This window comes from Coturnix japonica, chromosome 10 (genome assembly GCF_054131305.1).
Source record: "Coturnix japonica strain WE chromosome 10, WE-NBRP24, whole genome shotgun sequence".
Taxonomy (NCBI): domain Eukaryota; kingdom Metazoa; phylum Chordata; class Aves; order Galliformes; family Phasianidae; genus Coturnix; species Coturnix japonica.
Genome location: NC_140672.1, coordinates 1,009,141 through 1,024,293, shown reverse-complemented (window position 1 = coordinate 1,024,293; position 15,153 = coordinate 1,009,141). Strand labels below are relative to the sequence as shown.

The window sequence follows — 15,153 nt, the reverse complement described above, 5'->3', positions numbered from 1 at the left end:
GTCCCACCTGGGTGCCATCTCTACACAGCACACAGCCGTGGGATGGCGGCTGCCCTGTGGGTACAGCAATGGGGGGCACCCGGGGGGGCTCAGAAAGGGGGGGATGGGTCCCAACACACAGCGCCCACCAAGGGAGGGGCCACAACGCAGCCCCTGTCTGTGCCCAGCCACAGCTATGGGGTCAGTGAGAAGGATGGGGGCGATGGGGACCCCAATGCAACCCCATTGTGTGTCTGTGGGGCAGGATGGGCACCCAACACAACCCCATTGTGTGTCTGTGGGGCGAGATGGGCACACAACACAACCCCATTGTGTGTCTGTGGGGTGGGATGGGGACCCCAATAAAACCCCATCATGTGCCTGATCATCCTGCCCACCCCCATGGGGTGTTCCTTAACAGCCCCAACCCACAGGGAGCCCCCATGGGGAGGGGTTACCCCCCATCACCCCACACTCAGCCTCCCCCGATCCCCCCCCACCCCATTGCTGCCCCCCAACACACACAGCAGGCAGTGTTTCCACACTCAATTCTTTTTCTCTATAAGTTGGGGGGGGGACACAGCAGAACGAGCTGCAGTGGCTCAGCTTCCAAACACCAGACGGCTGCTGGGGGGGGTCTCACAGCCCAGGACCCCCCTGGGGGGGCTCCCTGTGGGCTCAGTGTGGCAGCTCGTGGGGGATGAGTTTGTAATGGGAGCCGCAGGACGGGCAGCGCTGCGCCTCCCCCTTGTGCAGCCAGAACCAGATGACGCAGCTGTTGTCCTCTTCACCTGAGGAGAGAGCACAGGGGGTGGGAGGGAGATAAAGTGGGGGGGGGGGAGATAAGGGGCCATATGGGGCCACTCACAGACGCAGCCCACGATGCGTTTATTGGTGATGGACGGCACGAGGTTGGGATCCTCCTTGGTGCCCGCGTAGCGCTTCGGCCGGAACATGCTCCAGGGGTCCTGGGGAGGGAGGGGTCAGAGGGAGGCCCACCCCAACAACGGCAGCCACATCCCATCCCATCCCCATCCCAACTCATCCCATAATATCCCATCCATCCCATAATATCCCAGCCCATCCATCCCATAATATCCCATCCCATCCCATCCACCCCATAACATCCAATTCCATCCATCCCATAATATCCCATCCCATCCCATCCTATCCATCCCATCCCATCCCCATCACCATCCCATAATATCCCATCCATCCCATCCCATCTATCCCATAATATCCCATCCCATCCCATAATATCCCATCCCAATCCCATCCATCCCATCCCATAATATCCCATCCCACCCCATCCATTCGATCCCATCCCATATATCCCATGTATCCTATAATATCCCATCCCATGTATCCTATAATATCCCATCCCATATATCCTATCTATCCCATATACCCCATCCATCCCATCCCATAATATCCCATCTATCCCATAATATCCCATCCCATACATCCCATCCCCATCTCCATCCCATCCCATATATCCCATATACCCCATCTATCCCATATACTCCATATACCCCATATACCCCATCTATCCCATATATCCCCATACACTCACCAGTCCTTTATTCATCGCCTCCATCACTTTCCGCTCCAATCCCGTCGCCTGCTCCTCATCCGTGGCCAGGTCACCTGCGGGGCAGACGCTCAGTGCCTCCATCCATCCCATCCCCATCCCATCCCCATCCCGTCCCGTCCTTACCGGGCGCTGCATAGTGCCGGCTGCTCACGCTCCTCCCGGTGGCGGCGGGCAGAAGCCGCAGCGCCGCGCCCACCCGCAGTAACCTTGACGCCATGGCGGCACTCAGCACTTCCGGAGATGGAGGAGGAAGCGGAAGTTGCGAGCCGGAAGCGGAAGTTTAAAACCGGAAGGGCGGGGCCTCAAAGGGCGGGTGGGGGGGGGGGTGCGGCCCTTAGCAACGGGGGGATGGAGATACGGCCATAGCAACGGGGCCTGCACCAGCGGCCACGCCGGGCCCATAAGGCGGCGGTGCCAAACCCCGCTGATCCCAGCCGCATTAATGCGGCCCTTCGTTAATATTGCAGTACAGATCGATGGCTGCGGGGGGAGGGGGGTTAATTACATACAGGGGGGTTAATTAACTGCAGGGGGGGGATTAATGGACATAGGGTGAAATGGAGATTGATTTGGGGTGTGATGAGTGGGGATAGGGGGGAAATGGGGGAAATAGGGGGAAAATGGAGGAAATAGAGGGAAAATGGAGGAAAAGGAGCAGAAATGGTAGAAAAATGGAGGAAATAGAAGGAAATGGGGGAAAAGGAGCAAAAAAAATGGTGAAAATAAAAGGAAATGGGGGGAAATGGGGGAAAAGGAGCAGAAAATGTGGAAAATATTGGATATAAGTGGGAAATATGGGGGTAAATGGAAAATATTGGGATATAAATGGGAAATAATGGGGTATAAATGGGAAATATTAGGATGTAAGTGGGAAATATTGGGGGTAAATGGGAAAATAGTGGGTATAAATGGGAAATATTGGATGTAAATGGGAAATATTGGGGTATAACTGAGAGATCTTGGGGTATAGGTGAGAAATATTGGATATATATGGGAAATAATGGGGTATAAATGGGAAATACTGGGATATAAGTGGGAAATATTGGATATAAATGGGAAATATTGCGATATAAGTAGGAAATATTGGGATATAAAAGGGAAATATTGGGGTATAAATGGGAAATATTGGGGTATAAATGGGAAATATTGGATGTAAATGGGAAATGCTGGGTTATAAGTAGGAAATGTTGGATATAAATGGGAAATATTGGGATATAATTGGGAAATATTGGATATAAGTGAGAAAATGCTGAAGAAGAAGAAGAAATATGGGGGAAGGAGAGAGAATATGGAGGAAAAAGAGAAAATGGAGAGGAAAGAATAGGAAGTATTGGAAAAGAAGGGAAAATATGGGGGAAGAAGAGAAACTATTGGAGGGGAAGAGGAAGTTTGGAGAGGAAAAGGGGCAATTTAGGGGAAAAAGAGGAAAATATTGGGGAAGAAAAGGGAAAATAAGGGAGGAGGAGAGGAAAATATGGGAGAAATAAAGGGGATGTGGAGGAGAAGAGAGGGAAGATGGAGGCAGCAATGTGGGCGCGTGCCAAGGGAGGAGGGCAGGGGGTGGTAAAGGGGGGGGGCAGGGGCGGCCCCATATCCCCAATCAGCTGGAGCTGCCCCCGCTGCCCCCCGCCCGCCGCGGGCATGCAGGGCATGGAGCTGTGCGCCGTGGCCGTCGTCATCCTCCTCTTCATCGCCGTCCTGAAGCAGTTTGGCATCCTGGAGCCCATCTCTGTGGAAGGTAACCCCAGCTAAACCCCCCCCCCCATATCACCCCCAACCTGCCCTATGATGGCACGGGGGTCTTTTGATGGGGTGCCCACCCCATATTGCTGTATTGGGTGTGTGGATTTTGGGGGCTCTGTGGTGGAATGCAGAGGTTTTGGGGTGTCCCTTTGTGCCGTGTCATGGCCCTGCTCTCCCACCCCACTGTGGGTTGTTGGGGGGCTCTGAGCCCATTTCCACCCCTGAGATGGCACAAAGAGGACCCCAAACCCACTGGGACCCCCTGACACCCCCCCAAGATGGGACCAAAAGCCGCACATTGGGGGGGGGGGGTCGACAGCATTTCTCCCCCCTCCCCATTCCCATCCCATTCCCATCCCATCTTCCCCCATCCCAAAGTTCCTGCTCAGCACTGAGCTGCTCCGCGGGGGCTTCACGGGGCTGCAAACATTAATGGCCATCATTTATTAATTACCTTCCGGCAGCGCTGATGGCCGGGGTGGGGGCGGCCGGAGGATGCGATGAGGGTGGGGATCCAGGCAGGGGCTGCTGGGGATGCTCTAAAACCTTCCAGAACACATTAGGATCTGCTGGGATGAATGGAGGTTCTTAGGGACGCTTTGGGATTATCTGAGACTCATTAGGATCCTCCACGACCATCTGGGATGCGCCAGGATGATCTGAGATGCTCCTGGGGATGATCTGAGATGCTGCAGGTTGCTTGGGGTCTATATGGGATGCTCTGGGATGGTCCGGGTTCTGCAGATGCTTGAGGTCAATATGGGATGCTCTGGGATGCTGCAGGACTATGGGGGATGCTCTAAGATGCTCCAGGATGCTCAGGGTTACATGGAGATGCTCTGAGATGCTCCAGGATGGTGCAGGATGCTCAGGGATGCTGTACGATGCTCCGAGGTGCTCTGGGATGCTGCAGTGTGGCTGGGGATGCTCAGTGCTGCTTTGGGATGCCAAGGGAAGCTCCGGAGTGTTTCCTGGTGCCTGGAGATGCCCAGGTTTGCTTTGGGGTGGCGCTGCTGGAGCAGACACAGCCCAGCAGCTCCCAGGACCCCCCCCCAGGTGCAGACGGAGCCGTTTCTTCCCTCCCTCGGGTCACAAACCAGGCAGCTCCCATCGCCGGGTTCAGGGGATTCCTGTTGTGTTTCCAAGCACTGCTGGATCCTGGATAAGGCTCCATGATGCTCCTGGAGGTCCCGACCCCCCCAGCTGACACCCCTTTACCCCCCCTTTCCTTTCCTCCCCCCCCCACAGACAGCTGTGACGGCGACGTGGAGCTGTCGGCTGCGCGGCACCAACCCGAGGGGCTGGAAGAGCTGCAGGCACACACCAAGTTCACCAAGAAGGAGCTGCAGTCCCTCTATCGTGGCTTCAAGAACGTGAGTTCCCCCCCCCCCCTTTTTGGGGTCTCCCCCACTCTGGGGCTCCCCATGGCCATCACTCTGTGTCCCCCCCCCCCCCCCCAGGACTGTCCCAGTGGCCACGTGGATGAGGAGACCTTCACACTCATCTACGCTCAGTTCTTCCCGCAGGGAGGTGAGCTGGGGGTACATCAGCCCCATAAAAACCATCACCCACCCAACCCCCCCCCCATAAAACCCACCAACCCCACGGGGTGCTCCCTAACCCCCCCCGTCTCCCCCCAGATTCCAGTGCCTACGCTCACTTCTTGTTCAACGCCTTCGATGCGGATGGCAATGGGGCGCTGTGCTTTGAGGTGAGCAATGCTGGGGGGGGTCACCCCAAACCCACCCCAAATCCCAGCAGTTTGAACACAGCCCAAGTGCTGCTGCAGGTCCAGGGCTGCGGGACGCTGCGGCACGGCCGGGCAACGCGTCCCGGGCCATTAAAAATAGATGGGAGCCAGAATAGAAACAGATAGATCGATAGGAGAAGTGCCCGTGGTCAATAAGCCACAATGCAGTGCTCTGTGGGGTCCCTATAAAGCGGGGGCTGCTCACCATCACCCTCCTGTCCCCTCCCCAAAGGACTTTGTCACCGGGCTGTCCGTCCTGCTGCGGGGCACGGCGCAGGAGAAGCTGAACTGGGCTTTCAACCTGTACGACATCAATAAGGACGGCTGCATCACCAAGGAGGTGCCATGGGGCATAGAAAGGGAGGGGGCACCCATGGGTTAGGATTAGGGGTGGGTTGTGGGGGGGGGTTTCTTGTTAACCCAGCTCTGTGTGCCCCCAGGAGATGCTGGAGATCATGAAATCCATCTATGATATGATGGGACGCTGCACGATGCCTGCGCCGCGGGACAGCGCGCCTGCAGAGCACGTGGAGCAGTTCTTCATGGTGGGAAACCAGAACAGCGGGGGGGGAATGGGATGGGGATGGGATGGAGATGGGATGGGGATGGGGATGAGGATGGAGATGGAGTTTGAGGTGGGGATGGGGATGGGGATGGGATGGAGATGAAGGTGGAGATGGGGTGGGAATGGGGATGAAGGTGGAGATGGGGCTGGGGTTTGAGGTGGGGCTGGGGATGAGGATGGAGATGGGGATGGAGATGGGGTGGGAATGGGGATGGGGTGGGATGGAGATGAGGATGTGGAAGGAGATAGGGATGGATATGGGGATGAGAATGGGGATAGAGATGAGGATGGAGATGGGGATGGGATGGAGATGGAGATGAACATGCAGAAGGAGGTGGGGATGAGAATGGGGATGGGGATGGAGATGTGGATGCAGATGGGGATGAGGATGGGGATGGAGATGGGGTGGGATGGAGATGGAGATGTGGAAGGAGATAGGGATGGATATGGGGATGAGAATGGGGATAGAGATGGGGATGCAGATGGGGATGAGGATGGAGATGCAGAAGGAGATGGGGATGGGATGGAGATGGGGATGGGATAGCGATGGGGATGTGGAAGGAGATAGGGATGGAGATGGGGATGAGAATGGGGATAGAGATGAGGATGGAGATGGGGATGGGATGGAGATGGGGATGGGGATGCAGAAGGAGATGGGGGTGAGAATGGGGATGGGGATGGATATGGGGATGGAGGTGAGGATGAGAATGGGGATGCAGATGGGGATGGGGATGAGGATAGAGATGGGATGAAGACGGAGGTGGGGATGAGGATGGAGATGAAGATAGGGATGTAGATAGAAATGGGGATAGAGATGGGGATGGAGCCGTCCCCATGATCTCTCCCCTTACAGAAGATGGACAGGAACGGGGACGGCGTGGTGACCTACGAGGAGTTCCTGGAGTCATGTCAGCAGGTGACACCGCCATCAATGGGTTCAGGCTCATCCCCATCCCCCCCCATAATCCTTGTCCCCAAGGAGACACCGATATGAGGCCGGGGACCCCCCTGGTGCTGCCCCCTGCCCCTATAGTGACGTGTGTCCCCCCCCGGCAGGATGCGGCCATCATGAGCTCCATGCAGATCTTTGAGAACACCATTTAGAGCAGGAACCCTTCAAATGAGCAGGAAAAAAACGAGAAATAAGGAGAAAAAACACAAGAAATGAGGAGAAACCCTTCAGAACAAGGAGCAAACCTTCCTACCGAGGAGACCCCATTGAGAATAAAGCTCCCATCGCCAGGTTGCACAGCCGACCCCCCCCCAAAGCGCTTCATTTTGGGGCAGATCTCCCCAAAAATGGGGTCTGTGCCATGATGGATATTATGGGATGGATGGGGGGGGTGTTAAGGGGACCCCCCCGTTCCATCAGCTTTAAGAACTGAATGGCTGTTTGGGTTTATTGCCCTCATTAAAGCACTCGGTGATGCTGTGGGATCCCGGCGCTCGGAACCGAGGCCTTTTGGGCCGGGGGGGCGGAACCGGGGGGTGGAACCGGGGGGGGGGGGGGCGGTGAAGGAGGAGGAGCAGGACTAGGCCCAACCCTCCATGGCGGTTACCATGGCGACCATGCGCCGCCATTACTGCGCACCACACTGCGCATGCTCGCCTCCTCGCCCCGCCCCTCCGCGCATGCGCACTCCGCCGCCCCCAGCGCATCATGGCCGCCGCCGGCCGTTGCTGAGGCGCCTCCGTCCCTTGTCGGTTCCCCACATGGCGGGCGGCGATGGGCTCCATGGGCAGCCGGCTGCTGGGACGGCGGGGCGGGACAGCGGTCGGAGACGGGGCGGCCGGGGAAGGGGGGGAACGAGGGGGAGGAGGGAGGGGGCGGAGAGGAGGGAAGAGGAAACGGGGAGGGGGAGAAGGGCCCGGTGACAGCGAGAGCGACAGCGACAGCGACAGGGACGAGGCGGCGAACAGCGCCCCAAGAAGGTGGGGGGGGAAACGGGGCGGGGGGGGGGATGGGGGGAACGTGGGGGATGTATGGGGGGCATGGGGGGTTATGGGGCCTGTATGGGGGATATGGGGTCCATATGGGGCCTGTATGGGGGTATGGGGCGGCTGGGGGGTTATGGGGCCTGTATGGGGGGTATGGGGCCGTTGGGGGGTTATGGGGTCTGTATGGGGGGCTATGGGGTGGCTGGGGGGTTATGGGGTCTGTATGGGGTCTGTATGGGGGATATGGGGCAGCTGGGGGGTTATGGGGTCTGTATGGGGGGCTGGGGTGTATTGGGGATGGTCCTGTGGCTTGTTATGGGGCCCTGGGCCTGTTTGTGGTGATATGGGATGTTATGAGTGGGATTGTGGCCTGATTGGGGTGTTTATATGGGGGTCTGGGGTGTTTATATGGGGGTCTGGGGTGTTTATATGGGGGTCTGGGGGCTGTTTATGAGGATACAGGCCTGTTTGAGGGGGTCTGGGATGAGCTGGGGAGTCTGAGATGTGTTTGGTGCTATGGGGCCATTAGGGGGTTATGGGGCCTGTGTGAGGCCTGTATGGGGGGCTGGGGTGTATTAGGGACGGCCCTGTGGCTTGTTAGGGTCTCTGGTGATATGGGGTGTTCTGGGTGGGATTGCGGCCTGATTAGGGTGCTATATGGGGGTCTGGGGTCTGTTTAAGGGGATCTGGGCCAGTTTGAGGGGGTCTGGGGTGTGTCTGAGGGGATCTGGGACGGTTTGGGGGGGTCTGGGATGTGCTGGGGGGGCTTTGGGGCCTGTTTCAGGTCTGTTTGGTGGGGTCTGGGGTGTGTTTGAGGGGATCTAGGCCTGTCTGGGGTGTGTTTGAGGCCCATTGGGGGATGCTGGGGCCATTTTGGGGACGTTGGGGCTTATTTGAGTGAGTTTGGGGTGTTCTGTGGATCCGGGGCTTGTTGGGGGGCTGGTAATGTGGGAATATATTGGGAGCACCTGGGGGTGAAGGTGGGGATGAGGAGCCCCCAGCTGGTTATTGCCAAGGGGGTTTTTTGTGCCCTGAGCTCTGACAGCAGCATCTCCGTCACCTCGTCCCATAGGAAGAAGCTGAAAAGCACCTCGGTGTACATTTATCAGACCCTGTTCCTCAACGGCGAGAACAGCGACATCAAGATCTGCGCCCTGGGAGAGGAGTGGAACTTACACAAAGTCTACCTGCGCCAGGTGGGACTTTGCATTGGGCCGATACAACTCCTGCCTTACAGGGGGCTGGAATCTCCTTCCACCTCCCGTTTCCCACTAAGGGCTGTTAGAGCAGAACAGAGCTCAGGGCTGAGGGGCTGCTGTACAAACCCTTTATCTTTCTGCTCTCTCAGGTAGACGGCAGTGGGTGATTGCGTCCCGCAGTGTGTGCGCATCCACTGCTGGGGAGGAAATCATGGCTCGTAGCAGAGCAGCGCATTTCACTCCGCTCGGACGGAAACCTTTCACCCTCTAGTTTTAAATACCTTAATTCTGAAGGTATATTTCCATCGGTGCTGTCTGTGTTTGTGTCCTTGCTGTGAGGCTGCGACCTCATTTCCATGTCTTGCATGCTGTTTTTTTTCCCTTTCATCCCCAAAGTGGTGTTCCCTGATGCCCACAGGATTTGTTGCCTTCTGGTACCATTAAGGATGCAGCTCCTGGACTGATTATACCCCCAATAAGGGAGGAAAGCAGCTGACGTGGCTCTTCCAGCCCCTTTGAGCTCCTGTCTTTGATTGCAGACACACAGTCCAGACGTTTGCAGACACAACCTGACCACTCTGGCCCTTTCTCAGTGCACCAGGATGCCTTGCTTTGCTCAGGGCCTTTATCTCTTTGTGATGGGAAGCATTAACAACCTTCAGCTCCGTGGTTTTCATCCCGGTGCCGTTTCCAACCCCATCTCCCTCTCTCTCCTTTATCCCCCTGCAGTCTGGATACTTCTCCAGCATGTTCAGCGGCTCCTGGAAGGAATCCTGCATGGACACCATCGAGCTGGAGATCCCCGACCAGAACATTGACATAGAGGGTGAGTGGAGCCGGCTGCACTACAACACAGAGTCCCATTGAGCTCCATGCTGAGCTGCTGTTCCCCTCCCAGCCCTGCAGGTGGCCTTTGGTTCTCTGTACCGGGACGATGTGCTGATAAAACCCGGCCGAGTGGTTGCGCTCCTGGCGGCCGCCTGCATGTTACAGCTGGTGAGTAGCAGGAAGGGAAAGGAAAGCCAAGCAGCAAAGCACGGCGCTGCATTGGAAAACACTGCAGCTGAGCCGTGGTTCAGTTCAGTTGTGTTTGGAAGAGCTGCTGAGTCTGCCCTGGTGCTGCTCGTGGAGCTCAGACTGTGACCTGGCTGTTTGCTGTTGGCACAGCAGAGCTCGCTGTGACAATGAGCTGTGCTTTATCTCCCCCTTCCTGCTTGGAATGTGAAGCTCAGTGCTTCTGCTTGGCTTTTTCTCCCCCCTCCTTTCACTGCAGGACGGGCTGATCCTGCAGTGCGGGGAAACCATGAAGGAAACCATCAGTGCCAAAACAGTGTGCAGTTATTACAGCTCAGCAGGGACGTACGGCTTGGATTCAGTAAAGAAAAGGTGAGACACCGTCCTGCAGGCCGCTTCCTGCACAGCTCTGCTCAGCACTCTGCCATCTTAATTAGCAGCAATGCTAATTAGTTCATTCCCGATCACTTCAAGCCTCCAGCTCTGTGCTCCCTACATAGACATCCACAGGGGAAAAGGAAGGCACTGACTTGTTGCTTTTAACCCAGGTGCCTCGAGTGGCTCCTGAACAACCTGATGACTCACCAGAGTGTTGATCTCTTTAAAGAACTCAGGTATTCAGTGAATTCCCAGCCACGTTTGTGCCTTTCTGCTGGTGCCTGTTGGTTGGTTGTGCAGGTTTCTATCTCTTCCTCCCCTCCCTGAACTCCTGTGCTTGTTCCTTTACTCTTCTTTCAGCATAAACCTCATGAAGCAGCTGATCAGCTCTTCCAACCTCTTTGTGATGCAAGTGGAGATGGATCTGTACACTGCTCTCAAGAAGGTATCGACACGGGGCCTGGCTGGGGCTGCTGAGGTGCTGCTGTGTAAAGCAGCCAGTCTGAGCTTTGGGTTTGGAGACGTGGCTTTAATGATGCACGTGTGGCTCAATGGAGAAATAACCTGCCAGGCTGAGCAGGGTCTGTTTGTTTTACACAGTGGATGTTCCTGCAGCTGGTGCCTTCCTGGAACGGGCCTCTGAAGCAGCTCTTAGCACAAGCTGATGCCTGGTTTGCTGAGCGGAGGAGAGGTAGGGATGGAGGATGTGGCCTTGGGATCCGAGTGGGGTGGGACAGGCTTCATCTCCTTGTGTTGTATGGGGCTGGTTGGGTTGGAATGGAGCTGAGATACAGAACCATGGGATGGTTGGGTTGGAATGGAGCTGAGATATAGAACCATGGGATGGTTGGGTTGGAATGGAGCTGAGATATAGAACTATGGGATGGTTGGGTTGGAATGGAGCTGAGATATAGAACTATGGGATGGTTGGGTTGGAATGGAGCTGAGATATAGAACTATGGGATGGTTGGGTTGGAATGGAGCTGAGATATAGAACTATGGGATGGTTGGGTTGGGATGGAGCTGAGATATAGAACTATGGGATGGTTGGGTTGGGATGGAGCTGAGATATAGAACTATGGGATGGTTGGGTTGGGAGGGATCATAGAACCATGGGATGGTTGATTGGAAGCAGCTTCTGCTGAAGGGATTTGGGCGTCCATGTCACCTTTGACACCGTAACCCCCCATAGTGCTGACCAAAAAGCTCCACCTCACATAGCAACCACTAAACCCTTAAGAAACAGAATGCTGACGTGTGCTGTGCTCCCTGCAGAGCTGGATGGTGATGCTGCGTTCCTGGACACGGAGCAGGGCGCTGCCTTCCGACCCGTGTTCTCACACCTGCGCCTGCAGTACATCATCAGTGACCTGGTGTCCGTGCGCATCGTGGAGAGGGACGCTCTGATCCCCCCAGGTGAGGGGCTGCTGCTGGGGGAGGTTGGAAGCTCAGCTGCTTCCATTTGCCCTTTGCCTTCCATGGGTGACTGGTGCTTGGCCTGCTGCCCAAAGGCTGGGGCTCCATGCCGTGCTCTTATCTCTTAGCGCCGTTAACGTTATCGTTACGCAACGATAAAAAGGGATAAGAAGTGATAAAAACACCCCGTTCTGTTCTCATCTGGCTGCTGAGGGCTGGGCTCACGGGCAGCTTCCTTGTAATGGCCTGGAAGGGATTTACCAAGTGCGGATCTCACCTGAAAACATCCCTCTGTTCTCATGGCACAAAGCATCTCCCCTCACTCCCTGTGCTCCCTGTGCTCCTCTGCTCTCTCACCTTGAGTTTCAGCTCTTGGACAGGTGGTCACTGTGTGTCCACAGCTCGCCTGCATCCCAATGGCACCTGATTAAGGGTGATGCAGGGGCCAGGCATCACAAAAAGGCTGGATTTCACTGACACTGACCATTTTTGTGTCCCTGTTTGTACCCAGGGGCTGTTTGGGCTCACACCCTCCCCACCCACAGCTGTCTCCTGCCCCATTGCTGCCCCACGAGCAGCTCTTATGGCACTGCCTGTGTGTGCTGAGCAATGTGGGAGCAGCAGGTGGAGGCAGAGCACCGTGAGTGATGCACACACAGCTCTGACCCACACTGACTCACAGCAAACACCTCCGTCCTGCTCAGGGCTTGGGGCAGCTCCTTGGCTCAATCAACCCTCACCCAACACGGTGCCACGTGGATCCGTGGGCTCCTTCCTTGTGCATCGGAGCTGTTGCAAAACAGACTCAGGGCGGATCGTCGTGTCCTGCAGCACAACCTGGGGGCAGCTCAGCGTGTGCAGCACAGTTAGAGCAGTTCTGGGGTCGTTCCCATCCACATTGTGACATTGAAGCCCGTTTCCTCGTGCTCTGTGCAAAAAGAGCCCACGGTTCTGGCTGGGCTCCCAGCACAGCAGGGCTGTGTTTGCTTTCTCACAGCCAAACAGCCCCTCGGCCGCGCTGTTGTGCTTTGTAGTCTGCAAAGGGAGAGGCAGCGGGGGGTGCGGGGCGTGCGGTCACGCAGGAGGGAGCTGCTGCTTCCTGCTGCTTCCTGCACTGCTGGAGAATTGCAAAACCCAAATGCTGAGCTGGGGGGGAGCAGGGGAAGGAGGAGCAGCCCTGCACTGCAAGCTGTGCTCGGGGCCTTGCTGTCTGCCCTTATCTGTTTGCAGCCAGGGGAGGTGTTAAGATCAGCAAATTCCATCCAGAACAAGGTGTAAATGAACCCTGCTTTGCGTTCCTCCGTCTGCATTCATCCCACTCCTCCCTGCTGCCTGCAGGAGCTGCTGGCATTTCCCCATCCACCCCCCATGGGCACAGTGTGCTCCGGGCCGTGGCCTTGCTGCAATCAGCCTGGGGAGCTCCCACACCCCCGTGTGCTTTATGTGCTTTATCTCTTCTGAACCTCTTCGGGTCGGCACAACCTGGTGGCTGCCCTGGGGCCGTGCTCAGCACCCGCTCATTGCCGGCTCTTGTTGTTGCTTTGCAGAGTGGCTGCTCTCCGTGTACAAACAGCAGTGGTTCGCCATGCTCCGAGTGGAACAGGACAACGACACCGGGTGGGTACAAACAAACAGTGCAGGGTTTGCTCTGCTCCTTCCTCACAAGGGAAACCTCACTGATAGAACCCACACTGTGTTTCTGGGGATGGGGGGGACCTTGTGCCCACCTGGGGTCCAGCATATAACCCCTTAGGTAGAGAAATGGGGCAGTGCTCCATCACACAGACACCACCCTGTGCCTGGAGCACCCAATGCAGCCAGATGGGGGGTTTGCTGGGCAGGAATGGCCTGTTGGCTCAGCATTGCAACAGTTGGACCCCAAAATCCCCTCAGCTGGAGGTTCTTGGATGGATGGGGGGGCAGGACTCGAGCTCCCACCCATCCCACCCAGCGCTGTGCTGCTGTTTGATCGCTCACAGGCCCCAAGAAATCAACAAGGAGGAGCTGGAGGGAAGCAGCATGAGGTGCGGGCGGAAGCTGGCGCAGGACGGAGACGTAAGTGTGCTCCAAACATGGGGCAGAGATGGGGATGGGGCTGAGCCCCACGGCTGGGCCTGCCCTGTGGGTGCTGCATGGCTGCTCCCTGCAGTACTGCTGGCGTTGGACCGGCTTCAACTTCGGCTTCGACCTCCTGATCACTTACACCAATCGTTACATCATCTTCAAGAGGAACACGCTCAACCAGCCCTGCAGCGGCTCCGTCAGCCTGCAGCCCCGGCGCAGCATCGCGTTCAGGTACTGAGCTCATTGAGCTCATTGAGCCTCCCCTCTGTGCTGGGAGAAGCCCTTTGTGCTGGTGGAGAAGGAGCTGAGCCCTTCCCTGTGTTGTACCTATAGGTTACGCCTCGCCTCCTTTGACAGCAATGGGAAAATCATCTGCAGCAGAACCACGGGGTATCAGATCCTGAGCCTGGAGAAGGACCAGGTGCGTTGGGCTGCCATGCAATCAGTGCTGCTGCAGGACACAGAGCACTGTGCATGGGGAGAGCTGGGGTTGGGTGCTGGGTGGGGGTGCTGGGGGTCTCATTAGTGTGCCTTAACGATGCCAGCCCTGCTGTGCTGCTCCCCCCCCAGCCCTGGTGGGGTTCTGGGGACAGAGCTGAGTTCCTATATGGTGTCTCTGCTGTTGTAAACTTAACCATGCCAAGGCAGCTCGGGGGCAGCTGGGGCTGGGATGCCCTGTTTGCTCTATGGGAGCTGCAGGAGGGAGGCGAGCAAAGAGAACATGGTGGGAACACGGCATGGAGCATCCAGCCCCGCTCACAGCTCCGTGTGCTGCCCCAGGAGCAGGTGGTGATGAACCTGGACAGCAGGCTGCTCGTCTTCCCCCTCTACATCTGCTGCAACTTCCTCTATACGTCACCGGAGAAGAGGACGGGCAGCACAGCGGGACCAGAGGGCACAGATCAGCACTGAGGGGATGGATCAGCATTGACATGGATCAGCATTGAGATGGATCAGCACTGAGGGTATGGATAAGGATTGAGGACATGGATCAACACTGATATCGATATGGATCAGCATTGAGGACATGGATCAGCATTGAGGACATGGATCAGCATTGATATCGATATGATCAGCATTGATATCGGTATGGATAAGGATTGAGGACATGGAGCAGCACTGATATCAATATGGATCAGCATTGAGGACATGGATCAGCATTGATATTGACATGGATCAGCACTGAGGACATGGATCTCTGCTGTAACCCAGCTCCTCCATGGGGGGGACCCGTTTCTCTTCTCACTCAGGACCGCTGTGATCACTCAGTGCCTTTGGACCAGGCGCCTTCATCCCTTTGCCGGCTTCATTCTATTGGCCTCGATGGCTATTTTAAAACCTGAGTTTCGGGATGAAACGCTGCCCGTAAAGTGGCTTTTTTTAATGTTATCAAAAAAAAACCACCAAACAACCCCAAATCTTTGGAGCTGCTGATGATGGGAGCGCGGGGTGAGGCTGCTCAGCACCCACGGGTGGGTGTGGGAGGGTCCCTGTTCATCCCCCCCCCCCCATT

General features: G+C 56.5%; 3 protein-coding genes and 1 long non-coding RNA gene across 7 annotated transcripts; 2 read left to right on the top strand and 2 right to left on the bottom strand.

Annotated features, from left to right (window-relative positions):
• Positions 1-515: 515 nt before the first annotated feature.
• On the bottom strand, positions 516-1,820 carry COX5B (cytochrome c oxidase subunit 5B). The gene is made up of 4 exons (XM_015882943.3): positions 1,697-1,820; positions 1,553-1,626; positions 848-947; positions 516-770 (listed from the first exon to the last, which is right to left on the bottom strand). The coding sequence occupies exons 1-4, from the start codon at positions 1,788-1,790 to the stop codon at positions 658-660; spliced, it is 381 nt and encodes a 126-aa protein (XP_015738429.2). The 5' UTR covers positions 1,791-1,820; the 3' UTR covers positions 516-657.
• Positions 1,821-1,883: 63 nt separating this feature from the next.
• Positions 1,884-6,887, top strand: LOC107323645 (calsenilin-like). Of its 2 annotated transcripts, XM_085510116.1 has the most exons (9): positions 1,884-2,039; positions 3,221-3,311; positions 4,565-4,689; positions 4,777-4,846; positions 4,957-5,027; positions 5,299-5,406; positions 5,507-5,611; positions 6,485-6,547; positions 6,688-6,887. In XM_085510116.1, exons 1-9 carry the CDS (start codon positions 2,016-2,018, stop codon positions 6,733-6,735), a joined length of 705 nt encoding a protein of 234 aa, XP_085366242.1. In that variant the 5' UTR covers positions 1,884-2,015; the 3' UTR covers positions 6,736-6,887. The 2 variants fall into 2 exon arrangements, with proteins under 2 accessions (XP_085366242.1, XP_085366241.1); XM_085510115.1 differs by lacking the exon at positions 1,884-2,039 and having other exon boundaries at positions 2,205-3,311.
• On the bottom strand, positions 3,746-5,368 carry LOC146759099 (uncharacterized). The gene is made up of 2 exons (XR_014932221.1): positions 5,272-5,368; positions 3,746-4,294 (listed from the first exon to the last, which is right to left on the bottom strand). It is a non-coding gene; the product is annotated as an uncharacterized LOC146759099 (long non-coding RNA).
• A 366-nt stretch (positions 6,888-7,253) lies between the features above and the next one.
• Positions 7,254-15,058, top strand: GMCL1 (germ cell-less 1, spermatogenesis associated). 3 transcript variants are annotated; one of them, XM_085510009.1, is made up of 15 exons: positions 7,273-7,563; positions 8,642-8,765; positions 8,918-9,062; positions 9,498-9,594; positions 9,667-9,764; positions 10,042-10,154; positions 10,331-10,396; positions 10,521-10,605; positions 10,761-10,851; positions 11,436-11,576; positions 13,124-13,193; positions 13,556-13,631; positions 13,726-13,871; positions 13,974-14,061; positions 14,421-15,058. In XM_085510009.1, exons 4-15 carry the CDS (start codon positions 9,516-9,518, stop codon positions 14,550-14,552), a joined length of 1,185 nt encoding a protein of 394 aa, XP_085366135.1. In that variant the 5' UTR covers positions 7,273-7,563; positions 8,642-8,765; positions 8,918-9,062; positions 9,498-9,515; the 3' UTR covers positions 14,553-15,058. The 3 variants fall into 3 exon arrangements, with proteins under 3 accessions (XP_015738431.1, XP_085366135.1, XP_085366136.1); XM_085510010.1 differs by having other exon boundaries at positions 7,294-7,563; positions 8,922-9,062; XM_015882945.3 differs by lacking the exon at positions 8,918-9,062 and having other exon boundaries at positions 7,254-7,563.
• The last annotated feature ends 95 nt before the right edge of the window (positions 15,059-15,153 follow it).